Raw genomic sequence first — 19,846 nt, forward strand, 5'->3', positions numbered from 1 at the left:
CACACCGTGAAATAAAAGGGAAAGACCAGGGAAGGGTCTGCTTCTTCTTTTATGAGAACCCTCTCTGGAGAGTGAACCAGGTTCCCATGAAAACTAATTAATTCCTTTGGAGGGCAGTGACCTCCTTGACCTAATTACTTTCAGGTTCCCATGAAAACTAATTAATTCCTTTGGAGGGCAGTTACCTCCTTGACCTAATTACTTTCCACTAAGCCCCACCTCTTAGTGGTCCCACACCACCTCCCAACGTCACCGCACTGAAGACCAGGCTTCCAAGGGTTAATCTTGAAGATCTGGGGAAGCACTGAATCACAGCATGGGGCTAGCTTGTTTCCTTCTAGAGCAACTGACCACCTCTCCTCGGGACTCAGCTTTCTCCTTGGGTTCTGTCAAAGCCAGTTTTTACCTAAACTTGAACCCGCGTCAGACCTTCCTGGAGCACTGGGCCCTCGCACAGTTTCCCACTCAGCATGTCTTACATGGAGCCCAGAAGGTGCTCTTCTAACAAGCGCCCAAGGAAGCCAGTGCTGTTGTCTCCCCAGACCACTGTAAGGACCACTGTTGAAGACCACCATCACTGAACTTATTTGCACACAGGTACCTTTAAAATATCAGTCCAGGCGTGTCCCTTCCCCAAATAACTACTCTTTAATATCTCCCTAAAAACTCCAACTACTCACCAATAAATTCAATATGTTTGTTTTTCTTCATTGGTGATTAAATCTCCACCTACTACCAAAAGCAGTTGTTTTGGGAGGATTTTGTTGTTGTTTTGTTTTGTTTTGGTACCGAGGATTGAACTCAGGGGCACTCAACCCTTGAGCCACATCTCCAGCCCTTATTTATTTAGAGGGTCTTTACTGAGTTGCTAAATGTCTCCTTTTTGCTGAGGCTGGCTTTGAACTCACGATCCTCCTGCCTCAGCCTCCCAAGCCACTGGGATGACAGGTGTGTGCCACCGTGCCTGGTCAAAAGCAGTTTTAAGGTGACTTTAGTTCTTATTTCGCCACTGGAAGAAAGAGTCGACTTTCCTAGTGCACTAGAAGAAATGCCTGCCCTCCCTGGGGAAAGAGTGTCCTCTGTTGCTCCTGACTTCCGCGGGCCTTGCCCCTGTCTCCGGTTCTCTTAAACGAAGGTGGAGCTGGGCATGGAGGCATCAAGGTTGAAGAACTTTGCTATCCGGGCAGGGTAACGGAGGTACATGGAGGAAGGATAAGATGATCTTGGCTTTGAAAAGAGAGCAGGATGCCTATCACATTCATGATCCCAACAAGGACCAGCCAATTAAGCCAGACTTAGAAGGAACACCCTGCATCCCCGCCCTGCAGGTTCCCCCCACCAGGCCAAACCCACAAACAGCACAGCCCTGACTTTCCCCCCAACACTCCCGGAGCCCACGTCTGCTGCTCCCAAAGCCAGGTCCTATTCTCTTCAACTGGACAATGGAGGGCTGAGATCCTAAACCCAACAATGGAGCCCAAACCAGAGAAAGCAAAATGCCAATAAGGCAAAGCCTCATTCCAAATTCCAGATATCAGTCTGCAGCCCTCAAAATGCCCAGTGCTCCCTGCTGGTCCCAGCCAGATCCCGGGCCCACGGCCCACATCGGGATCCTCCAGAGGCCGGGAGCTCCTGATGGGAAACACGTGGAGGCCTGTGGTTTATCGTTCCTGGGTTTACAACTCCACCTGGGGCTGGGGACGCTAAGGAGGGCCGTTTTGAAGGACCCCAGGCACAATGCCAGGCATCCCTGGCTGGTCTGCTCCCTGAGAAAACAGAAAGTCAACATCCCCTGGATGCCAGACCCCGACCAGCCTCATCCTGACCACCCAAGTGCCCGTGGCCCCCCGGGAATGGACTTCACCTCCTGCTCTCACAGTGCGCTCTCAGGAGCCTGAGATTTGAGAAGTGAAACCCAACAGGCCTCTCCCTTCGTCAGAGGAGAGGAAGAGCCTCTGGGGCCCTTTTACTGGGCCTGTGGGTTTTCTGTTGGTCACACACACAGGCCCTCGCCATGAACGGTCTCGCGGCTGCCCTCCTGGTCTGGACTCTGATTTCTCCCAGCGGCGGAGGCCACGGGGGCAGAGGGGAAATGTGGCCCACACACGTGGCCTGCAGGAACGAGGGCTTGGGGGTGTTCTACCAGAGCTGCGGTGAGTTCTTTCAAATGTCCACCTGTGTTTACGGGGAGAGCAGGCCTCCTGCTGTGGGCTGTTTAAGGGCTCAGTGGGTGTGGGGTGAAGGGAGAGGGGGACCAGCCACTTTCTCCAGCTGCAGTGAGTCTGCAGGGGCGACTGGGAGCCCATGGGAGAAGGAGGGGTGGAGGGAAGAGAGCCTGGTGAGAATGACCCAGAGCGAGTAGAAGAAACCAAGCATCGAGTTGCAGCAGTTCACCAGCAAAACCCAGGAGCCCCCAAAGAACAAAATGACCAATGGGTCTTCCAAATCATGGAACCTCACCCACGGAAAATTAGGAAAAGATGCCTCCGAGAGGCTTCCCCCCGCCCCCCAGGTTGTGCACCTGGGCTCACCTTCCAGTATGTTTAGTTTGCAAGTTACCCCAAGATCCCCATCCGCCTCTAGAACTTCCAGAGCTGCCCCCTGGGGCACCATCGATCATCCATCTTAATCAGCAAGCTCTGTGAGAGAAGCTGTGGATGCAGGGGTTTCTCTAGAGCTAAGGATAACGAAAGGGCCTTGGTTTGAAGGGGCCTTGCAGACGTCATGTGTGGGAAACTTCTTCCCAGGTGCAGCTGTGTTGGGAGACAGGACAAAATGAGAGATGACGCTATCAGGGTCTGACCCACTGAATCACAGATCGGCGTCATTATCCAGGAATCCAGGAGGAGGGGAGTGACAGAAGAATAGATCTGGTCTCCCCGACCCCTTTGTCGCTCTGCTGCGTTATGACACAGCAAGAAGTCCCCTGGACCCTGGACCTTGGGCTTCCCAGACTCCAGACAATAAGCCAAGAATCTCTGTCTTACAAATGGCCCCGTGTGTGCTGTTCTGTTACGGCAGCACAGACAGGAGAGGGAGACTGGGCGTCCCCCAGTGGCCAAACCAGCCCTCCCACAGGAAGGTCAAGGTCCAATGAGTAACATGTCTGAACCGCCCCACTGGGGTGTGTCTCAGTCCCCAAGGCTGCAAAGTATCACCCACTTAGTGACTTTAACATCAGGACACCATTGCCTCAGAGTTCTGGGGGCTGCAGGTGTGAGGTGAAGGTGTGGGCAGGGTTGGTTCTCCTGAGGCCTCTCCCCCTGCCTTGCAGACAGCTGTCCACTCCCTGTGTCTGTCCACATGTGGGCTTCCCTCCTCCATGTGTCACTGTGTCCTGATCTCCTCCTCTTAGAAGGACACCAGTCAGATTGGATTAAGCTTCATTTAAACTTAACCACCTCTTTAAAGACCCCCAGTTCAAACCAGTCACATTCTGAGGACGGGAGTTAGGACCCAGCACATGATTCAGGGCAGACACAATTCATGGTGCAGGTGTTGATCCAGTCCCTCTTGTTTCCAATGGCAATGGGACCCTGGATCGTTGGTATCCTGTCCGTGTAAGATGTAGAATAATAGCAAGACTGGAGATGCCCAGAGTGGTCAGAATGTGTCTTCTGAATGTTTCATCATCATATAAAAAGTTGTTACCTTTCAGACTATAGCCACTACTGCCAAATCACTGTCACCAGAGGCATGAGGACTGGGGACATCAGGGAAAGAACTAGGACCTATAGTCTGAAGATCTGGGGTGTGACTCCCCGCCGTGGGAGGGAGGGGAGCTACTCCGCGGAGCCATTAAACCTCAGGTACAAGCCCTGCTCTCGGCTCTGGGAATAAAGGAATGGAGGTGTCAGGAGTGTGCTGTGTCATTAACGTAGATGAAACACCTTGTGTCTCTCCACAGTGTCAGAATCTATTGAATAATAAATTCACAGGCGACACCACTTTCATCTCTGACAGAGGAATACTTGTGGGTCACCTGGTTGTCACAAGCCAGGCAAACACAAGTTTGTTTTTTTTTTTTTATTCCCATCTTAATTTCTAATATCTAAACACTCAAGTCACATGCACTTTACATGATGATATAGATAAATAGGTCACAGAAAGACTAAGAAAGGGTCAAAGTGGCCGCTGGCTTACAGGATGCAATGGAGCCAAAAGCCCACTGTAGGTGGTCAGATAAGGATTTTAACCAATTCCTCAGAATTGTCCAAGCAGAGGGTCCAGATGGACGGCAGTTTCAGTCGAGTGTCAAGTGTCCCTGGGGTGTCAGCTTGGAGCCGGCTCTGTGTGGTCTTTGCAAGCAGGAGAAACCACACTTGCTGAAGCCCAGTAGGGACAGGAAATTGCAGGTCCCTCATGGTGGCAATCTATCTGGACAAGGCTATGATGAGTGACCAGGTGACAGGGTCAAGGAGCTACCATGCACAGTCTCGGGGTGGAGGACTCCTCCTTTTATGTCTTGAGGGAAGGGTTCTCATTTGGTGGGGTTGATAGATTCCCATGTCCCATGTGACTGCTGTGATTTGGGATGCCCACATGTCTGGGTACGCCTGGGTTTGGTGTGGTCAGTTGGCATGTATACATTATCTATCAATTTGTGCCTTAGGGGGTGCGGGGCAGGTGGTGGTTGTTGACTTGCACAAACAAGGTGTGGAATCATTCGACCTTGGCACTTGAACTCCAAATGGGGTAGCTCACGGCAAATTACTGCTTGAGAAAATAGTATGACTCAGGTTCAGGCACAGCCTGAAAACAGATGTTCTCTGCGTCCAAGAGTCATTCGGAGCAGGACACAACCTGATCACCACAGGGGGACATGCAGTCCTCATCCAGGAGCCATGGGAGGATCAGGCAATGAATCCTTTGTATGAAGGAAGGGCTGCCACAGAAGCAGGCATGGTGTACCAGGGGTCAGGGTGTTCAGAAGAGTGTCAGGTTGGTGCTGTCCAAGAAGAATTCATTAAACTTAAGTTGAAATTTAGCAAATGAAAAAATATAGCAGTGGTCACATCTCATATTCATTGGAGGTTTGCTTATATGCATCAGGGATCATGCTAAGTGCTTTGTAGGCATCCTTCTCACAAACATGGAAACTGAGGTTTAGAGATGTCAGCTAACTTTTCGGAGGCCACACAGCTAAGAGTGGTGGAATCACACCCCTAGGGGCACAGAGAAGACAAGACATTGAACAAATATTTGTGGAATTAAAACAAATGCATCCCCAGCCTGTCTGACTCCAGAGCCTGTTCTCTGAATGCCCCTGCTGGCTAGAGCTTGTCCAGTAGGCAAGATGGAACAGAGAGGGGACAGGGGAGGAGAACTTGGTCACATAGAACAGCACATAGGAAGGCAGGGAGACAACGGCTTGAACTGGTTTAGCATTCAGAACGATGAGGAAGGGCTGTAGGCACTAGGCAGGGGTGAGAAATGAGGCAGGAAATGTGGGCAGAGCCCCAAGACCAGGATGGGTTCCCTCCCTTTAGCAATGAGGAGGTTGAATTTTGGAAAGATCCTTTGGAGAGTGAATAGGAGCATGGATATTGAAACAGAAGCTATTTGTGGCTAGAAATAGGGTGTGTAGCCAGGGAGAATAATAATTCTGGAAAGGCACCATGAGAGTGTGAGTTAACATCATTTCCACAGCCTGAGTATCAGGGGAGCTCTTTGGTAGACTTTTGGGTCCGTCGAAGGGCAAGCTATGTTCTGGAACCTTCTGCAGGGTCGGGTGTACCTGACAGCCATTTTGGTTCAGGCCTGAGTGGTGACATCTCCCTGCCCAGAAGGGGGCAGCACCCGAGCCCTGGGCATGGATGTCACAGGGCAAAGGCCACACTTCTGTGAAGTCCAGACCTCCCAAGCGCTCAATGGAGACTTCTAGATCTCATGGTGGGGCCAGAAGTGGGAGGGCTGTCTGACAAAACAAAGGAGCCATTGTTTCCTAGGATTCGGGCTTCTCTTTTCATCCTGTAACTTCCATGTGTCAGGAGCAGGGAGGAGAGTAAGGTCTGTTCTGAATACTACGAAAATCCTTGAGAAAGAAGGAGCTGCGTGTGCAGTTTCTGGGCTCTGGATACCAATCAGGAAGTGAGCAAAATTTTTTCTGAAAAAGCAGAAGGAAGTCAAAAAGTCACTGTCTCCATCAGAAAACAAAAGCATCTTCTTTGTTTAATTGTCAAATAATACAACAAGCCCGGGGACAAATGCGCACCAGTATATCGACTTCTCCAAGGCCCCTGGGACACCAAGATGTGAATTCGATTACTGAAATACATAAGATTAGAGGAGGAAGTTGGCAGCCGTGGGAGACGCAGGGTGTGGGGAAGAGTCAGGGAAGGTGCTAGGAACTGAATGCTTGTGTCTCCCCGCAATTCCTGTTAAATCCTAACCCCCGAGGTGATGGCATTAGGAGTCAAGATCTGGGGGAGATGATTAGGTCACAAGGGTGGAGCTGCAGGTATGAGATTAGTGCCCTTTTAATAGGCACCATAAGTACAAGAAAATTGTAGGATTCCTTTCAGAGAATCATTGTCATAATAATTTCTCTGTTTTAAACGTCAGTTTAAAATTTAACAAACTCCCTCCCTTTGTAAGCCTCAGTTTAACCCTTATGAGCAGCCCTTTGAGGTAAGCAGGATGTTTATCTCCATGTTCTGGATGTAGAAACTGAGGCATATGCCTAGTGAGTATGGAAATAAAGAGGCCAAACTGAGCCATGACATTGAACCTACGAGTTCTGACTCCGTGCCCAGCGATTCAGGGCTGGGCGGGTTGGGCTCCTCCCTCTCCAGCATCCACTGGGAGCCTGCAGCAGCCGCAGGGCGGGACCTCCCCCTCTGCTCTTTTTAGCCACAAGGACCAAGTTCTCTTCTGCTGTCAGGTGGTATCTGGAAATGCCATCTCCCAATTCAAAGAGTCAAACGAAGGGCCATTCTCTAATTATTAAAAGCAGTGTTTACCGCAGTCAGAGCGCCCTGTGCCGTTGGCGTGTTTATTTCATCTGGAAGCCCATTTCCCACAACCGACAATGGCTTCCTCTGTGCAGTAGTTGGTGAGCGGGGACCAGAGGGGAAACTGTTGTGGGTGAACCCTATGGGACCTGGCCAGCCCCTGGGAGTTTCCAGAGTCAGGTTACCATGGCTTCTGGTCATCATGCTTCAAATAGCCATTGACACCTGCTCTTCTGTCCTTGAAAGCAATCAACTTTGTCCACACTTCCTGCCTAGGCTTCCTGTGTTGCTGAAGGTTGCTACGGGGTCTACCCGACCTTCAAAAAGTCCCTTAATTACAAAGTCTATATCAGGTCACTTGGACCTGCATAATCGATCCATCCTGGTGGTCAAACAGGACAACTAATCAGACTTGAAGAATGCAAAACAATGCTGGCAACATTTCCTCCAAAATAGAGAGTGAACTGCAAAGGACCTGACCACAAAAAACAATGAACAAGGCATATTGATAAAATGCTCATAGAAAAAAAAAATCTTAAACCATTTTTCCTAAGAACCTAATAATTCTGAAGTAAATGGAGCAAAGAAACAACATTTTAAAAAATCACAGGCTATGTAGTCATGCCTTCAAATACTGCATACAGAAAGCAATTTATCTCTTATTTTCCCAGATTAATAGGGCTATAAAACTGTACAATTAAGGAAAAAATAGACACATAGCCACAGAGATAGAGATGCAGTTCCAAAGTGATAGCTTTGGGTATACAGGACTGAACAGTAGGCTGCTTCAAGCGGGACAAGATTTTGGGTTCAAATTTAAAGACAGGAAGTTGATAAAAGAAACACAAGGTGTCAATATCGACATCCAGGTATTTTAAATGCTAGTTGAAAGTGAATTGCTGTAGGTGTGTGTTGGTGGGGCCCAGTCACCTGGATGGATACTCCTGGTTTCCATTTGGTGGTGACCATTTTGCAGCCAAAAAGCAGTGTTAACTCTCCTAAGCACTTTGTAAAGGAGAGGCTGAGTAATCTGGAGAATAGAGACCTAAAGAGGAGAAAAGGCCAAAAGTCGGTGGTTCTAGAGAGACCTCTTGGGCAGGCAAGAACTATCTTCCGAAATGCTGTTCTTTCCAATCTCCAGCTGAGACCCCTGTGGGCAGCTAGCTCTGTTCATCGGTTAGGAGGAGACTCTTTGGAGAGGAAAGGAAGAGGGAGGGCTGTCCTCCAGACTGGCAGCTCTTTTTGTAAAGCTGCAACACAGCACAATCCCAAGCAGCAGCCGGTGTTGGTAATCCTGGGCACTGCTCAGACCCAAGCCTACAGGAGGAGGATGCAAGAGGGCCATCGAGGGCCAGGTGAGCAAAGGTGAAGGAGCCCACACTGCCCAGGTGGGGCTTGTGCAGCTTGAGCACCTGGCAGAGTCCAGCAGGCACTGGGAGCCCAGTGACTAAGGAGCACGCAGTTGGCAGAGGTCATCTGTACTGTAGACAACAGCGGGAAGACACAGCGCAGGGACCGTGCCCAGCTCCTTCCAACACCAAGCAACAGAAGGGCGTTTACATTGAAAGAAAAGGGTGATGGGCTCAGAAACAACACGCCATGTAGGCTGGAGTTGTTCTTTTTCTGGGACACCCTGTGAGCGACTATTCCAGGTCCCTGACCAGTAGCTTTGTTCTGGGGTGCTGGGGAAACCAAGTGGGCCGCGGAAGAAGTACACTGGGGTCCACCAGGAAGCCTTAGCCTGTGTGAGGCTAACGGGTGATTTATGGGCAGCAGGCAGCATGCATGTCAGCCCTTGGCAGCGCCTGTGTGGTATCCAGGAAAGCGTCATTGTGTGGCCCTTCTTGAAATTCCTAGCCAGTGAGCCCTCCAGGGCCTCTCCGCCTTTAGAACAGAGGTGAGTGGTAACCAACCCAACTGCCAAGGGAAGCATTGCCAGCCCAGAAACCCCTGGTCTTCTTTCCAAGCACAATTCTTCGTCCGAAGATTCACACTGGCTGCCTGGTCACCCAGGGAGCTATCAAAGGGCTCCCATATTTGAAACCTGACATCCATCTCCCTTCTCACAGGGAGCTCCAAACAGCCCAAGCCTCAGTAAGAAATCCAAAATCGAGCCATCAGGATTCCCTTTGCCTCTTAACCATTGGAATCCTTTCCCACGGTGGGGCTCTTTCTTATTCGAAGGGTTTCTCTCTGTTTCAGTGCTCAATTTATTCTCCTTATACTGTATTTTCAATTTATCCCTTTAAACAATTAAATGCCACCTACTACAACCAAACTTTTTTTAATTCAACAAATTATATACTTTTTGCAGATGGGTAACTTGACCACAGATTCAGTGATTGAATTATCTTAAGCATTCACCTAATGCAGCAGATTTTTCTAAAATGCTTTCAAATCTTTAATAGTAAAGTACACACAAGCCATCACACCATCGTTCCACTTATATTTTTCTCAACTTTGCTTCAAAAAATATTGATTCCAATGATTCGCATTAATTTGCTTGGCATATTTATGTTGATATTTATACTTACCTATAACTTTTATACCTTCTTAAAGATGTGGTGACATTTATTTCAGCATTTTACTGAACGGCTAAAGATAAAGATTAATCGCCTCAGATCAAGCTAGGATGAGGGTTTTGAGTGACCCTCAGTGAATTCTGGACTCAGTGATCAATCAGCAAATTGAGATCTCTTTCCTTAATGCTGCCTACTAGATCCTTAAGACCCTTCCTTCTACAAAGCTCCCCCACTGCGGTGCTTTTCCCTCAAATGATGTGCTCTCTCTGTTGTGCTGGGTCATCGTCTTGTAACTCATTGTCCCCCCTGTTATTACTCCTTGGTCTGCAAACATCCTTGAGTTTATGCCTGTCATGATCCCCATCCACATATAATCAGAAGCATCACTTAGAGGAGAGGATGGATTCCATCTGCATGATCCAGGCTCATCTTTACCATTTTTCACTAACTCCATCTTAGGACGCAGTCCTGACCTGTCTTTCCACTTGGACATTCCATGTGATTTCTGGTCTGGATCTGACTGTGGTCCGGCTTTCTACTGAGGTTGTTCCGTGGGACCACCTGTGCTGATGGGTCCTTGGGTTCTGTTCTTCCCAAGACTGTTGAGTCCCTTCACAACTCTTTGTCCTTACTCCTCCTTACTTACAAAGAGAAAAACCACATAGTTCTCTCTGGTCTATCCACCTGGATGAAAACATCCCGAATGTCCAAGTAACTGGGAAGGAGGCTTCATTCTAAGGATCTCGTACTTAAGACGTGACCCAGTTCCCTTCCGTCAGCACCTGGACACACCTGCTAAGTAATTCTGAGAGACAGAGTCACAGGAGATGAGGTCCTGCAGAACTCAGAAAACCAGACACTGTCTTTCTTCCCATTCCCAGCAACTGTCTTGAATGGCTAGTGCCGTCACCCCATCAGCAGAGGGTGGGGTGATAGAGTGCATCCTACCGGTCCACCCTCCTGTCACAGATGAAGGGTGCAGGTCACACAGGACCATGGCCACTGTAGACATGGAGGACTGTGGCTGGTTCTGTTATAGTTCTCAGTGGCTCTGGAGGAGAAGGAAGCCTGCCCCAACATGGGGTGAGGGGCCCAGGGCAGCTGCTGGGTATTGGCTTGATGTCCCCTGAGACAGACTGAGTGTGTCTGTAGCCTCTGATGAAACACTCAGGTATGAGGAGAAGCTGCTGTCTGGTGACTCATCTCCCCACAAGCCTGGCGTTCTGCAGGAGGGGTCAGCATTCCGCCAGGCCCTTCCCTCGGGCAGGCTAGGGGTTCCCTTAGAATGTTCAGGCCAGAGGGAGCCTCAGGGCTTCAACCCAAGGGCCCCCCTTGTTCAGAAGAGAAAACTCTGAGCTAAAGAGGCTGTGTGTCCTAACCGTGGTTGCAAGGCCAGCCAATGGCAGGGCCCCAGAGGACCCTCCCAGGCAAGCTCTGCTTCCTCTTCAAGCATAAAAACCACCGTGAGAACTCATCCAGTTTTAGGTCAAGGATACCACGTAAACTAAAACCAGGCCCCCTTCTTTATACATCTCCAAAGTGCAAAGGACCTTTTTAGGCAGTCCTTCTTTTGAGGTGTTTTACTCACACCCCCCTCTTGCCCAGGACCCTGTAAGATTTATTTGTGTGTGTATACAAAAGATCCATGGGGCTTGGTTATAATTTTGAGGTCCAACAATTCCATAAGATTGCTACTAATACAGATTTCATGTGGAATTGACATATAGCAGTCCCCTCTTATCCAAATTCCCAAGACTCTCAGGGGATGCCTAAAATGGTAGGTTGTATCAAAACCTATATTCTATGTTTTTCCAACATATTCATGCCTAAGATAAGGTTTAATTTATAAATCAGGCACAGTAAGAGATTAGCAACAATACTAATAAGGTAGATAAAAAAATCTGCTGCCACATAAAATTACCAGCATTGTTACTTTTGTGCTTTGGACCCTTTAATAAGTCAGATAAGAGTAATTTGAACAAAAGCACACTAGAGTACTGCCACAGTTGACCTGCTAACTAAGACAGCTTCTAAGTGACTAACAGGTGGGTAGTATATACAGCATGGATACTCTGGACAAACTGATGATTTGTGTCTCAGGTGGGGTAGAGGAGGATGGCATGAGATTTGCTCATGCTACTCAGAATGGCTGAAAATGTAGAAATTATAAATTGTTCATTTCTGAAATTTTTCATTTAATAATTTTGGACTGTGGTGGTAACTAAAACTGTAGAAAGTGAAACCACAGATAAAGAATACTGCATTTTCATGAAGCATTGAAAGTTCAAACACTTGTTTAGAGTAAAGGCTGCCGCATTCTGTGATATGAGCTTCATTAAGGATGCTAACAGCCTTCGGTAAACAGAAGAACACAGCAGGGGACAGTTGATGAAAGTATTACAGGTGACCTGGGACCCTAAACTTGAAAGCTTGATGCCAGACCTGATTCTTCTGGTCTTTTCTCCATATGTGAAGGAGCTTGCTACCACCAACTTCCACCATCAGAGAAATGTCAAAATCCTCCCTCCCTCTCCATGAGGATCATCTGCCTCAGGTCTGCATCACTGGACAGACGGGATTCCCAAGGGGAAGTACTGGGAGCTTCAAGGCTTCTAGCCCTGACCTCCACTGAACTGCTTGGAGCCCAAATAGATTGCAGAGTGGACAAAAAAGGTCATTTTTCTAGAGTTTTTCCCACCTCACACTTGGCTTCAGTTTTGACTAAGTTAAAAGACAACTTGTATGTAAATGAGTGTTCAGATTTTCAAAATATACTCAAGGAGAAAACGGCCAGTCACTCTTGGTTTGCTCGAACCAGTGCTTAAACCAAGCATGGGCTTGCATCCACTGTCCCAACAAAAACCCATCTGAGGCTTTAAAGTCAGTCACCACGAGATGAACAGGAGGTGCCTGGGCATGCTACCTGATCTCAGCCTCCTGGGAATTCGACCTTCAGAATTCTAGAAAACAACAGCAGAAGAATGAGCAAGAGAGAGAAGCCACAGATACTTTTCTGCAAAACCACATCCCCCACATTTCAAAGGCACAAATGCCATTGGTAATGGTGCAAAATAAATGCACATTCAGTAACAACTACACTTTGAATTTTGAGTCTGGATCTTTTCTCGGGCTGGCAATCTGAGATGTGTAACTCCCTCGTGAGGCTGGCGGTGGCAGTGAGCCACGGCTCCCCAGATGCCCTGCTGTGTTGCTAAGCTGTGACTTCAATAGGTGAGGGACATTACATAGATTTCAACTTACAATAGGTTTATTGGGACCTAGCCCCATCACGCATCGAGGAGCACTTGTAACGAATGAAGAGGATCAGTTTCAACTTAACAAAATAAAATGTCGGGGACAACAACATTCACCTCCTCTTTAGAGGCAGTCTGTTGTTCCGCTCCATGGAATTTCCATGTGTGATAGTGGGTCAGTGATGCCCCATGTCCTAATTGTTTAAAAGAAGCCTAGAGTTCCTCATCTGCAAGCTCAACTTCCCAATTTACACATGTGGCAACTAGGCTAAGTGCTTTTAAACATTGTTTAGACCCACAAAGTGGATCTGAAAGCCAGGCTCAACACTCGGGCCACCAACTGGCAGTCTCTCCTACAGAGGAGGGGGCAGTGCCATGGGTTTACACCTTTCTGTGCTACCCCCACTCTACCCCTTCTCACCTTGATACAAATCTCCAAGAAACATCTCACTGTCAGTTTTACCATCAACCTCCTTAGTATCAAAGTGGCTTCGTCACAAGAATCTCCAAGAGTGCTACATACCTAAGCTGTGTATCCACTTGTTCTATTTTGGAATACTATATAGTATACTTTATACTATTTGGAATGTTCTCACCAAATCCAAAGTCAGGTACTCAGGTATGTCTAGTTCATGCCAACCTCAAGACCATCTGTAGCGTCAGTTCTGACCCAAATCTGTTCAAATGGTTCTTGATACCACAAAAGCAAAAAAAAAAAAAAAAAAAAAAAAACTTTGTCCATATTACTGTGGAGGTGAAGCCATAGCTGCATACTGTGCTAACAGTACGCAGAATTCATATTCCATATAAATTAGAGGAATTGATTTAAATATGAAGTTCAAGGTTTCCCTAGAAAGGAGAGTGAAGAAGAGACACGGGGAAGAGAAGGGAGCGAATCCAGGTAATCACCCAGGGAACCAAGGCTCCATCCTTCTGGGGACCTTAGCTCACCTCTGTGGAATAGGCCTCAAAGACGTCCCCTTGGAAGGAGAGAGAAACCAGAGTATTATTTGGTGAGAGCTGTTCTTAGGAGGCCCTGACTCAGCAACTCTGGTGCAACTGCACTAATGGGGCAAACTGACTCCTACATCTGGAGAAAGCCCTCAAGCAGAAATTCATAGTATTCACTGGAGAAATCTATGGTGAGAATAAATGCCGTGTGCCTCAGTCCACTCCGGCTACGATGACAGAATACCTTAGATCAGGAAATTCATGAACAACAGAAGGTTGTTGCTCACAGTTCTAGAGGCTGGGAATTCCAAGATCAAGGCACCAGAGGATTCCGCATCCTGAAGAAGGCTCACTCTCTGCTTCCTAGATGGTACCTTCTAGATGTGTCCTTACGTGGTGGAAAGGACAGAAAAGCCCCCTCAGTTTATTATAAAGTCACTAATAGCATCTATAAGGGTGTCGCCTTTGTGGTCTAATCACCTCCTCACATCCTCACCTTTCTTTTCTTGTTGTTGCTGTTGGTTGTTATGGTTACCAGGGATTGACCCCAAGAACACTTAACCATGGAGCCACATCCCCAGCCCTTTTTATTTATTTATTTATTTTTATTTTGAGACAGTCTCGCTAAGTTACTCAGGGCCTTGCTAAATTGCTGAGGTTGACTTTGAACTTGCAATCCTCCTGCCTCAGCCTCTCCAGTCTCTGGGATTATGGGGCAGTGCCACAGAGCCCAGCTCAAGCCATGACCTTCTAAGAGTTATAGCCGTGCAGGTTTTTTTATTCCTGGATAGATAAGAAAAAAAAATACACTATTAGGCAAAACAGAAGGTGAGTTATCTAACTCTGCCTGGTCTCTAGGGAAAATAAATGTTTTTTTTAAGAATTAGTCTCCAGATATGATTCCATATAAGTTTGTTATAATATATAGTATGTGTAAATGTGCAAATATTATCTTCATGATTTAAGAAATACAAAGCCTACCAATTAAAGTGGGGGGTTTTTTATTAGAACATCTGGGGCATATTTGCAGAAAGAAATGTGCATCTCCTCTGGAGGAACACACACCTTTAATTCATATTTCACAGGATTTCTAAAGATTCAACCATGAACTCACAATCCAAAATTTAAAACCATGCAATGAGGGAGAATTAGCAGAAAATCCAAACAGTAGAACTATACCCCTAAAAATATCAGATTTTGACAATATAGATACAGAATATAAGAATGTATAACTTTTTTAAAGACATAAAAGTGGAAATTCACCAGGCACAGTGGTGCACACCTGTAATCCCAGTGGCTCCGGGAGGCTGAGGCAGGAGGATCATGAGTTCAAAGCCAGCCTCAGCAATGGTGAGGTACTAAACAACTCACTGAGACCCTGTCTTTCAACAAAATACAAAATAGGGCTGGGAATGTGGCTCAGTAGTCGAGTGCCCCTGAGTTCAATCCCTGGTACCAAAAAAAAAAAAAAAAAGTGGAAATTCAAAACATGAGAGAAGAAAAATATAATATAAAAAAATCAGGAATAAAATAAAACCTCTTAAAATAAAATGTTTCATTGTTGAAATAAAAAAAAAATAACAGCTAAAACCCAGATTTCAAAATAACTGAAGAGAGTGAACTGGGTGAACAGTCTGGGCTGTTATTCAAACTGTATCACAGAGAAATGATGCAATGGAAAATTTTAGCTACAACTACAGGAGAAAACTAGATAGGAGCAATTTCTGAAGAAAAATGTTGGAAATTTTCCAAAACTGTGTAAGATATGAATCTTCAGGTTCAGTAAACAGAGCGACTCCCATGCAGATTTATAAAAGGAATTCTACACCAGATCAATCAAAATAATACCACAAATCACCAGAGGGGAGAAAAAACAGTTTAGGAGCAAGAGAAATTATATAACAAAAATTTTATTTAGACTGAGAGTGGATTTGTAGAGAGCAAGAACAATATCCTCAGAGAAAAATAACAATCATCCTAGAATTGTATATACGGCTAAATGTCATGCAATAATGAGAGTGAATTAAAGACTTTGGCCAAACAAAATATATAGAGTGTTTACCACCAAAAGACACTCACTAAAGGAACTGTAAGGATATTTCAGAAAGAAATGAAATGATCCCAGAGGTGGCTTCTGAGATCCAAGCCAGAATGGCAAGCAAGAATTGGCAAATCGAACAAGAATGAACACAAAGAGGGTAATATCTAGTTTGGAATGGGAAAGGATCCGTTTTCTATGGCTGCATAACAAATCACCCTTAATACAGGAGCTTAAAACAACAAATATTATCATCTCAGTTTTTTAACGGGGGGGGGGGGCAGCGGGAGGCAGGAATGTGGGCGTGGTTTAGTTGGATATCTCTGACACCTGGTGACCCAGGTGGGCTACTGTCATCTGCAAGCTTGACTGATGGACAGGAGGGATGCTTCAGAACTCATGTGAGTGCACGGCCCCAGGCAGGGCTCAGAAGATCCCCTCCCAAGCTCACTGATGAGGCTGTCAGCCAGGTTCAGGTTTTCTGCAGCTGATGGCCAGAAATATCAGCCCTTGCCATGTGAACCTGTCCACCCGGCTACTCACATAGCAGGGTGCTTCCTGAGAGAGGGTAGAAGGGGGAAAGAAAGACAGATGTCACTGTGTTTTTGTAGCCTAATCTCATAAGCTTCTTCTCAATACTTTTGTCATGCTCTACCATTTAGAAGTCCCTGAGCCACTTGAGAGAAAGGGACTGCAAGGGTGCAAAGATCCAGAGCAGGGATCAGAGGGGGACCTTATCCAAGGCTGCCCAACATAAGGGAATAATGCAGTACCAAACCGAAGGATAACAATGGCACATGGAACCGGTGATTGAACATGAAGCCTTGAACGTAACTTTCCTGTCCTTGTCCTTACATCTTTCAGGGAAGAGAGTGAAGATAAATGTGCGGTTATGCAGAATGAAAAAGTTCTAGGGATCTTTTGCACAACAATGTGAACAGACTTAACTCTGACGCACTGAAAAATAGGTATGATGGTCAATTTAAGGCCATGTGCTTTTACTGCACTATAAATAAACCAATGCATATATACATACCCAGGGGAAACTGGTTTAAGATAAATATGAGCTTTAAGCTTCATTATGTAAAACATTCATGCTAAAATTAGAAGGGGAACTACTACAAGACTAGAAATTTATAACTTCCAAACTAGTTTAAAAAAATTTTAAATACAAAAGCATGTTGGAAAGGAGCATAGAAAGATCATGAAAGAAAAGCCAAACTAAGCCAGGTGCCGTGGTACAAGCCTATAATCCCAGCTCCCAACATCTTGGGAGGCTGAGGCAAGAGGATCACAAATTCAAAGCCAGCCTCAGCAAAAGTGAGGTGCTAAGCAACTCAGTGATACTCTGTCTCTCAATAAAATACAAAATAGGGCTGGGGGTGCGGCTCAGTGGTTGAGTGCTTCTGAGTTCAATCCCGGTACCCTCCCCAAAAAGAAAACCCAAACTAAGATGAGCAATAGTTATAAAGATATTAAAATCCTATTAAATAAAAAAATGAGTGAATTAACCTGATTTAAAAACAAAATTTAAAATGCCAGATCAACAGTCGGCTATCTGCTCTCTAAAGAAATGCACCTATGATCATTATATTTAGTGGATAAACATTGGACTCATTTTAAAGTCTAGAATGAGGCAGGAAAGCCCACCATGACTTCTATTCAATATTACACTGAAGGCTCAGATGAAAAAAAAAAGTCTGAGAATTTGAAAGTAGGAAACAAAAACATTTTTATGTGATTTCAATGTGACTGCCTACATAGAAATACGTAACCCACAATTTACTGAAATTAATTGCACTAACAACTTATTTGGGTACTGATTTATTACATTATTCCAGGAGGTAGCTAGCATGCACTGCCTTAGTTTGTTCATTTTCGTGGCCTGAGAGTACAACATCATAGGACTAGACTCCATCATATGACTAGGCTACAATTGAATCCCTCCTTCTCTGGTTGAACATTCAGGTTCCTTCCAATTCTTTGTCCTTACAAACTACTGTGAACATCTGTTATTTATGCTTCCTGTGTCAGAAATGTTTCCCAGTTTGGGACTTTGCTTTCTCCATCCTTGAAGTTCAAGCCCGGGCAAAGGTGTTTGGAATGATTGCTGCAGCATCCTCGGATCTGTCTGGTAATGTTTCCACACACACGAGCAGTTTTTAAATGCTATGTTCTGAAAACACGAACAGATGGCAAGGAAAGGCTGAACAATATCCAAACAGTTACAGAGGTGGTGTTAGGAGAAGGGTGTAGGGTTGAGTCAGGCTTCTTGCAACTTTTCTGTGCAGCAGATGATGATGAACTCTGGCTTTGTGATGAACGTGGGGTTGGGGCGGCGGGGAGTAGGAGGCGGTGGGGATTCAGCAGGTGCACTGATCCCATTTATTCATCTGAAGGTCACTTTCCCATCTTGGTGTTTTCATGGCTTCTTTCTATCTCTCAATACAATTCTCTTTATATTTTTAGCAAAACCATTTTTAATCCTCTAACGAAGAGGGGAATAATAAATACTAGGGCGGGTTGATTTAGGAGACAGAGAAATGAGTACTTTCCTTGATTAGGTTTTTATTTTGCTGGCAATGGAGCCAAGCCAAGAACAGTTGCTTCCTTTCTCTTCCAGCGTTGAGTTGCAAAGGCTTATAATCCCATGTTATTCATGCCCAAGAGATCCTACTCCCAAATATTCTGGGTTAGAACATCTCTCTTTCCTGGAAAGGAGAGCTCTCTTGCTGAGCTGGGACATCCAGAAGACTCATCAATGAGATGTTAAGAGATGCAAGAAGAAATGGTGAAGTGGCTTTGGGAATGAGGAGTTTGATTTCCCAGGTTTGGGTCCAAGACATTCTGGAAGCCATTCCCATTGGACATCCACATTGCCTTCTCTGGAAAGCTTTGGGGAGCCGGGGATTTTGTGCTCAGGAGATATTGGGCCTCTGGTTCTCTGCAGAAGACCCAGTCTGTGACCTCTTGCTAGAGTCACTCCTCTGCCCTTAAACCAGAGAAGGCCACATTGGGAAGCAAAGTCGTCCTGAGCCCCCTGAGGCACGCTAACATGGGAAAGAAGGCCCTTCATGAGTCAGCAGGATTGCTTCCCAGGAAAAGTGGAAATTGATTTTTTTTTTTTCCTCCTGGGGGTTTGCTAGGGCGTGGAGGCAGTGTAAGGAAGTGGAGGAGGAAAAATAATAAATTAAATTGATCTCCTTCAAGAAAGCCTTGTGCAGAGCTGGGGGCGGGGGGGCAGAATCTCAAGAACTCGCCATTGTCTTTAGGCCTCTGCGTGTGGCAAGAATCACCTCTGAGGCCCTGAACGCAGCCTTGGGAAGGAAGGGACGTGTCCCAGGCATCCAAGCTGTCCCCTCCCCTGCACAGCAGTAACAATTAGCCAAGGCTGCTTTGCTCCGGGTGGTACTGATTAGTTCACAGAGCGAGTCTTGCCAGAGCCCAGAGGGCTGAGAAGGTACAGCAGTTGCAGACCACCCACTGGACGAGGTCCCTCTGACTTCTCCCTGGGGAACTGCCTGCCAGATTCCCCTCACATCTCACAGTCCCTGTGGGAAACAGTCAGGCCGTTTCTTATAAAATTAAATATACACTTACCACGTGCCCCAGAAATCCCACATTCATGCATTTATCCCAGAAGAACGAAAACTATGTCCGTGCAAAATCCTACCCATGGAGAGTCGTGACAACTTTATTGGTTTTAGACAAAAACATGGTCAAATGTCCTGGCCTCGGCAGGATCTTTCTGAAGGGAGCTCTGGGAACTTAAGATCTGTGCAGACCCAAGCAAACACCACCCATAAACTACAGCTCAGTTCCAGGCACAGAGCTCCTCCCAAGCCCTGCAAGTGGCACAGGCCTCCTGAGTGTGCCCCAGGCCCTCTCTGGTCCTGGCTCTCCCGGGCTCACCCCTCACTCAGATCTGCCAACATTTTGCTGTTCTTTCATGTTCTTCTCCAAATTAGGATTTTTTTTTTTTTTTTTTTTTTTTAGACAGATGTGCCCTATATTTTACCCTCTGCCAGTCTCCACTAACCTTTGTTGTCTGTCCTTTTAGCTCTATCTTCTTGGTCCCTGGACACCCATCTCAAATTTTTTCGGGACAAGGATCATGTGCTCAGAAAG

At 46.3% G+C, this 19,846-nt stretch overlaps 1 protein-coding gene across 2 annotated transcripts in view; it reads left to right on the forward strand.

The window, feature by feature from the left end:
• Window positions 1-2,014: 2,014 nt before the first annotated feature.
• The window catches only part of LOC144257329 (lymphocyte antigen 86-like), a 66,883-nt gene continuing 49,051 nt past the window's right edge, over window positions 2,015-19,846 (forward strand). For both annotated transcript variants that reach the window (XM_077803567.1, XM_077803568.1), the window contains exon 1: window positions 2,015-2,153. In XM_077803567.1, coding sequence (XP_077659693.1) covers window positions 2,015-2,153 — 139 coding nt within the window. The remainder of the gene's footprint in view (window positions 2,154-19,846) is intronic.

This window comes from Urocitellus parryii, chromosome 10 (genome assembly GCF_045843805.1).
Source record: "Urocitellus parryii isolate mUroPar1 chromosome 10, mUroPar1.hap1, whole genome shotgun sequence".
Classification (NCBI taxonomy): domain Eukaryota; kingdom Metazoa; phylum Chordata; class Mammalia; order Rodentia; family Sciuridae; genus Urocitellus; species Urocitellus parryii.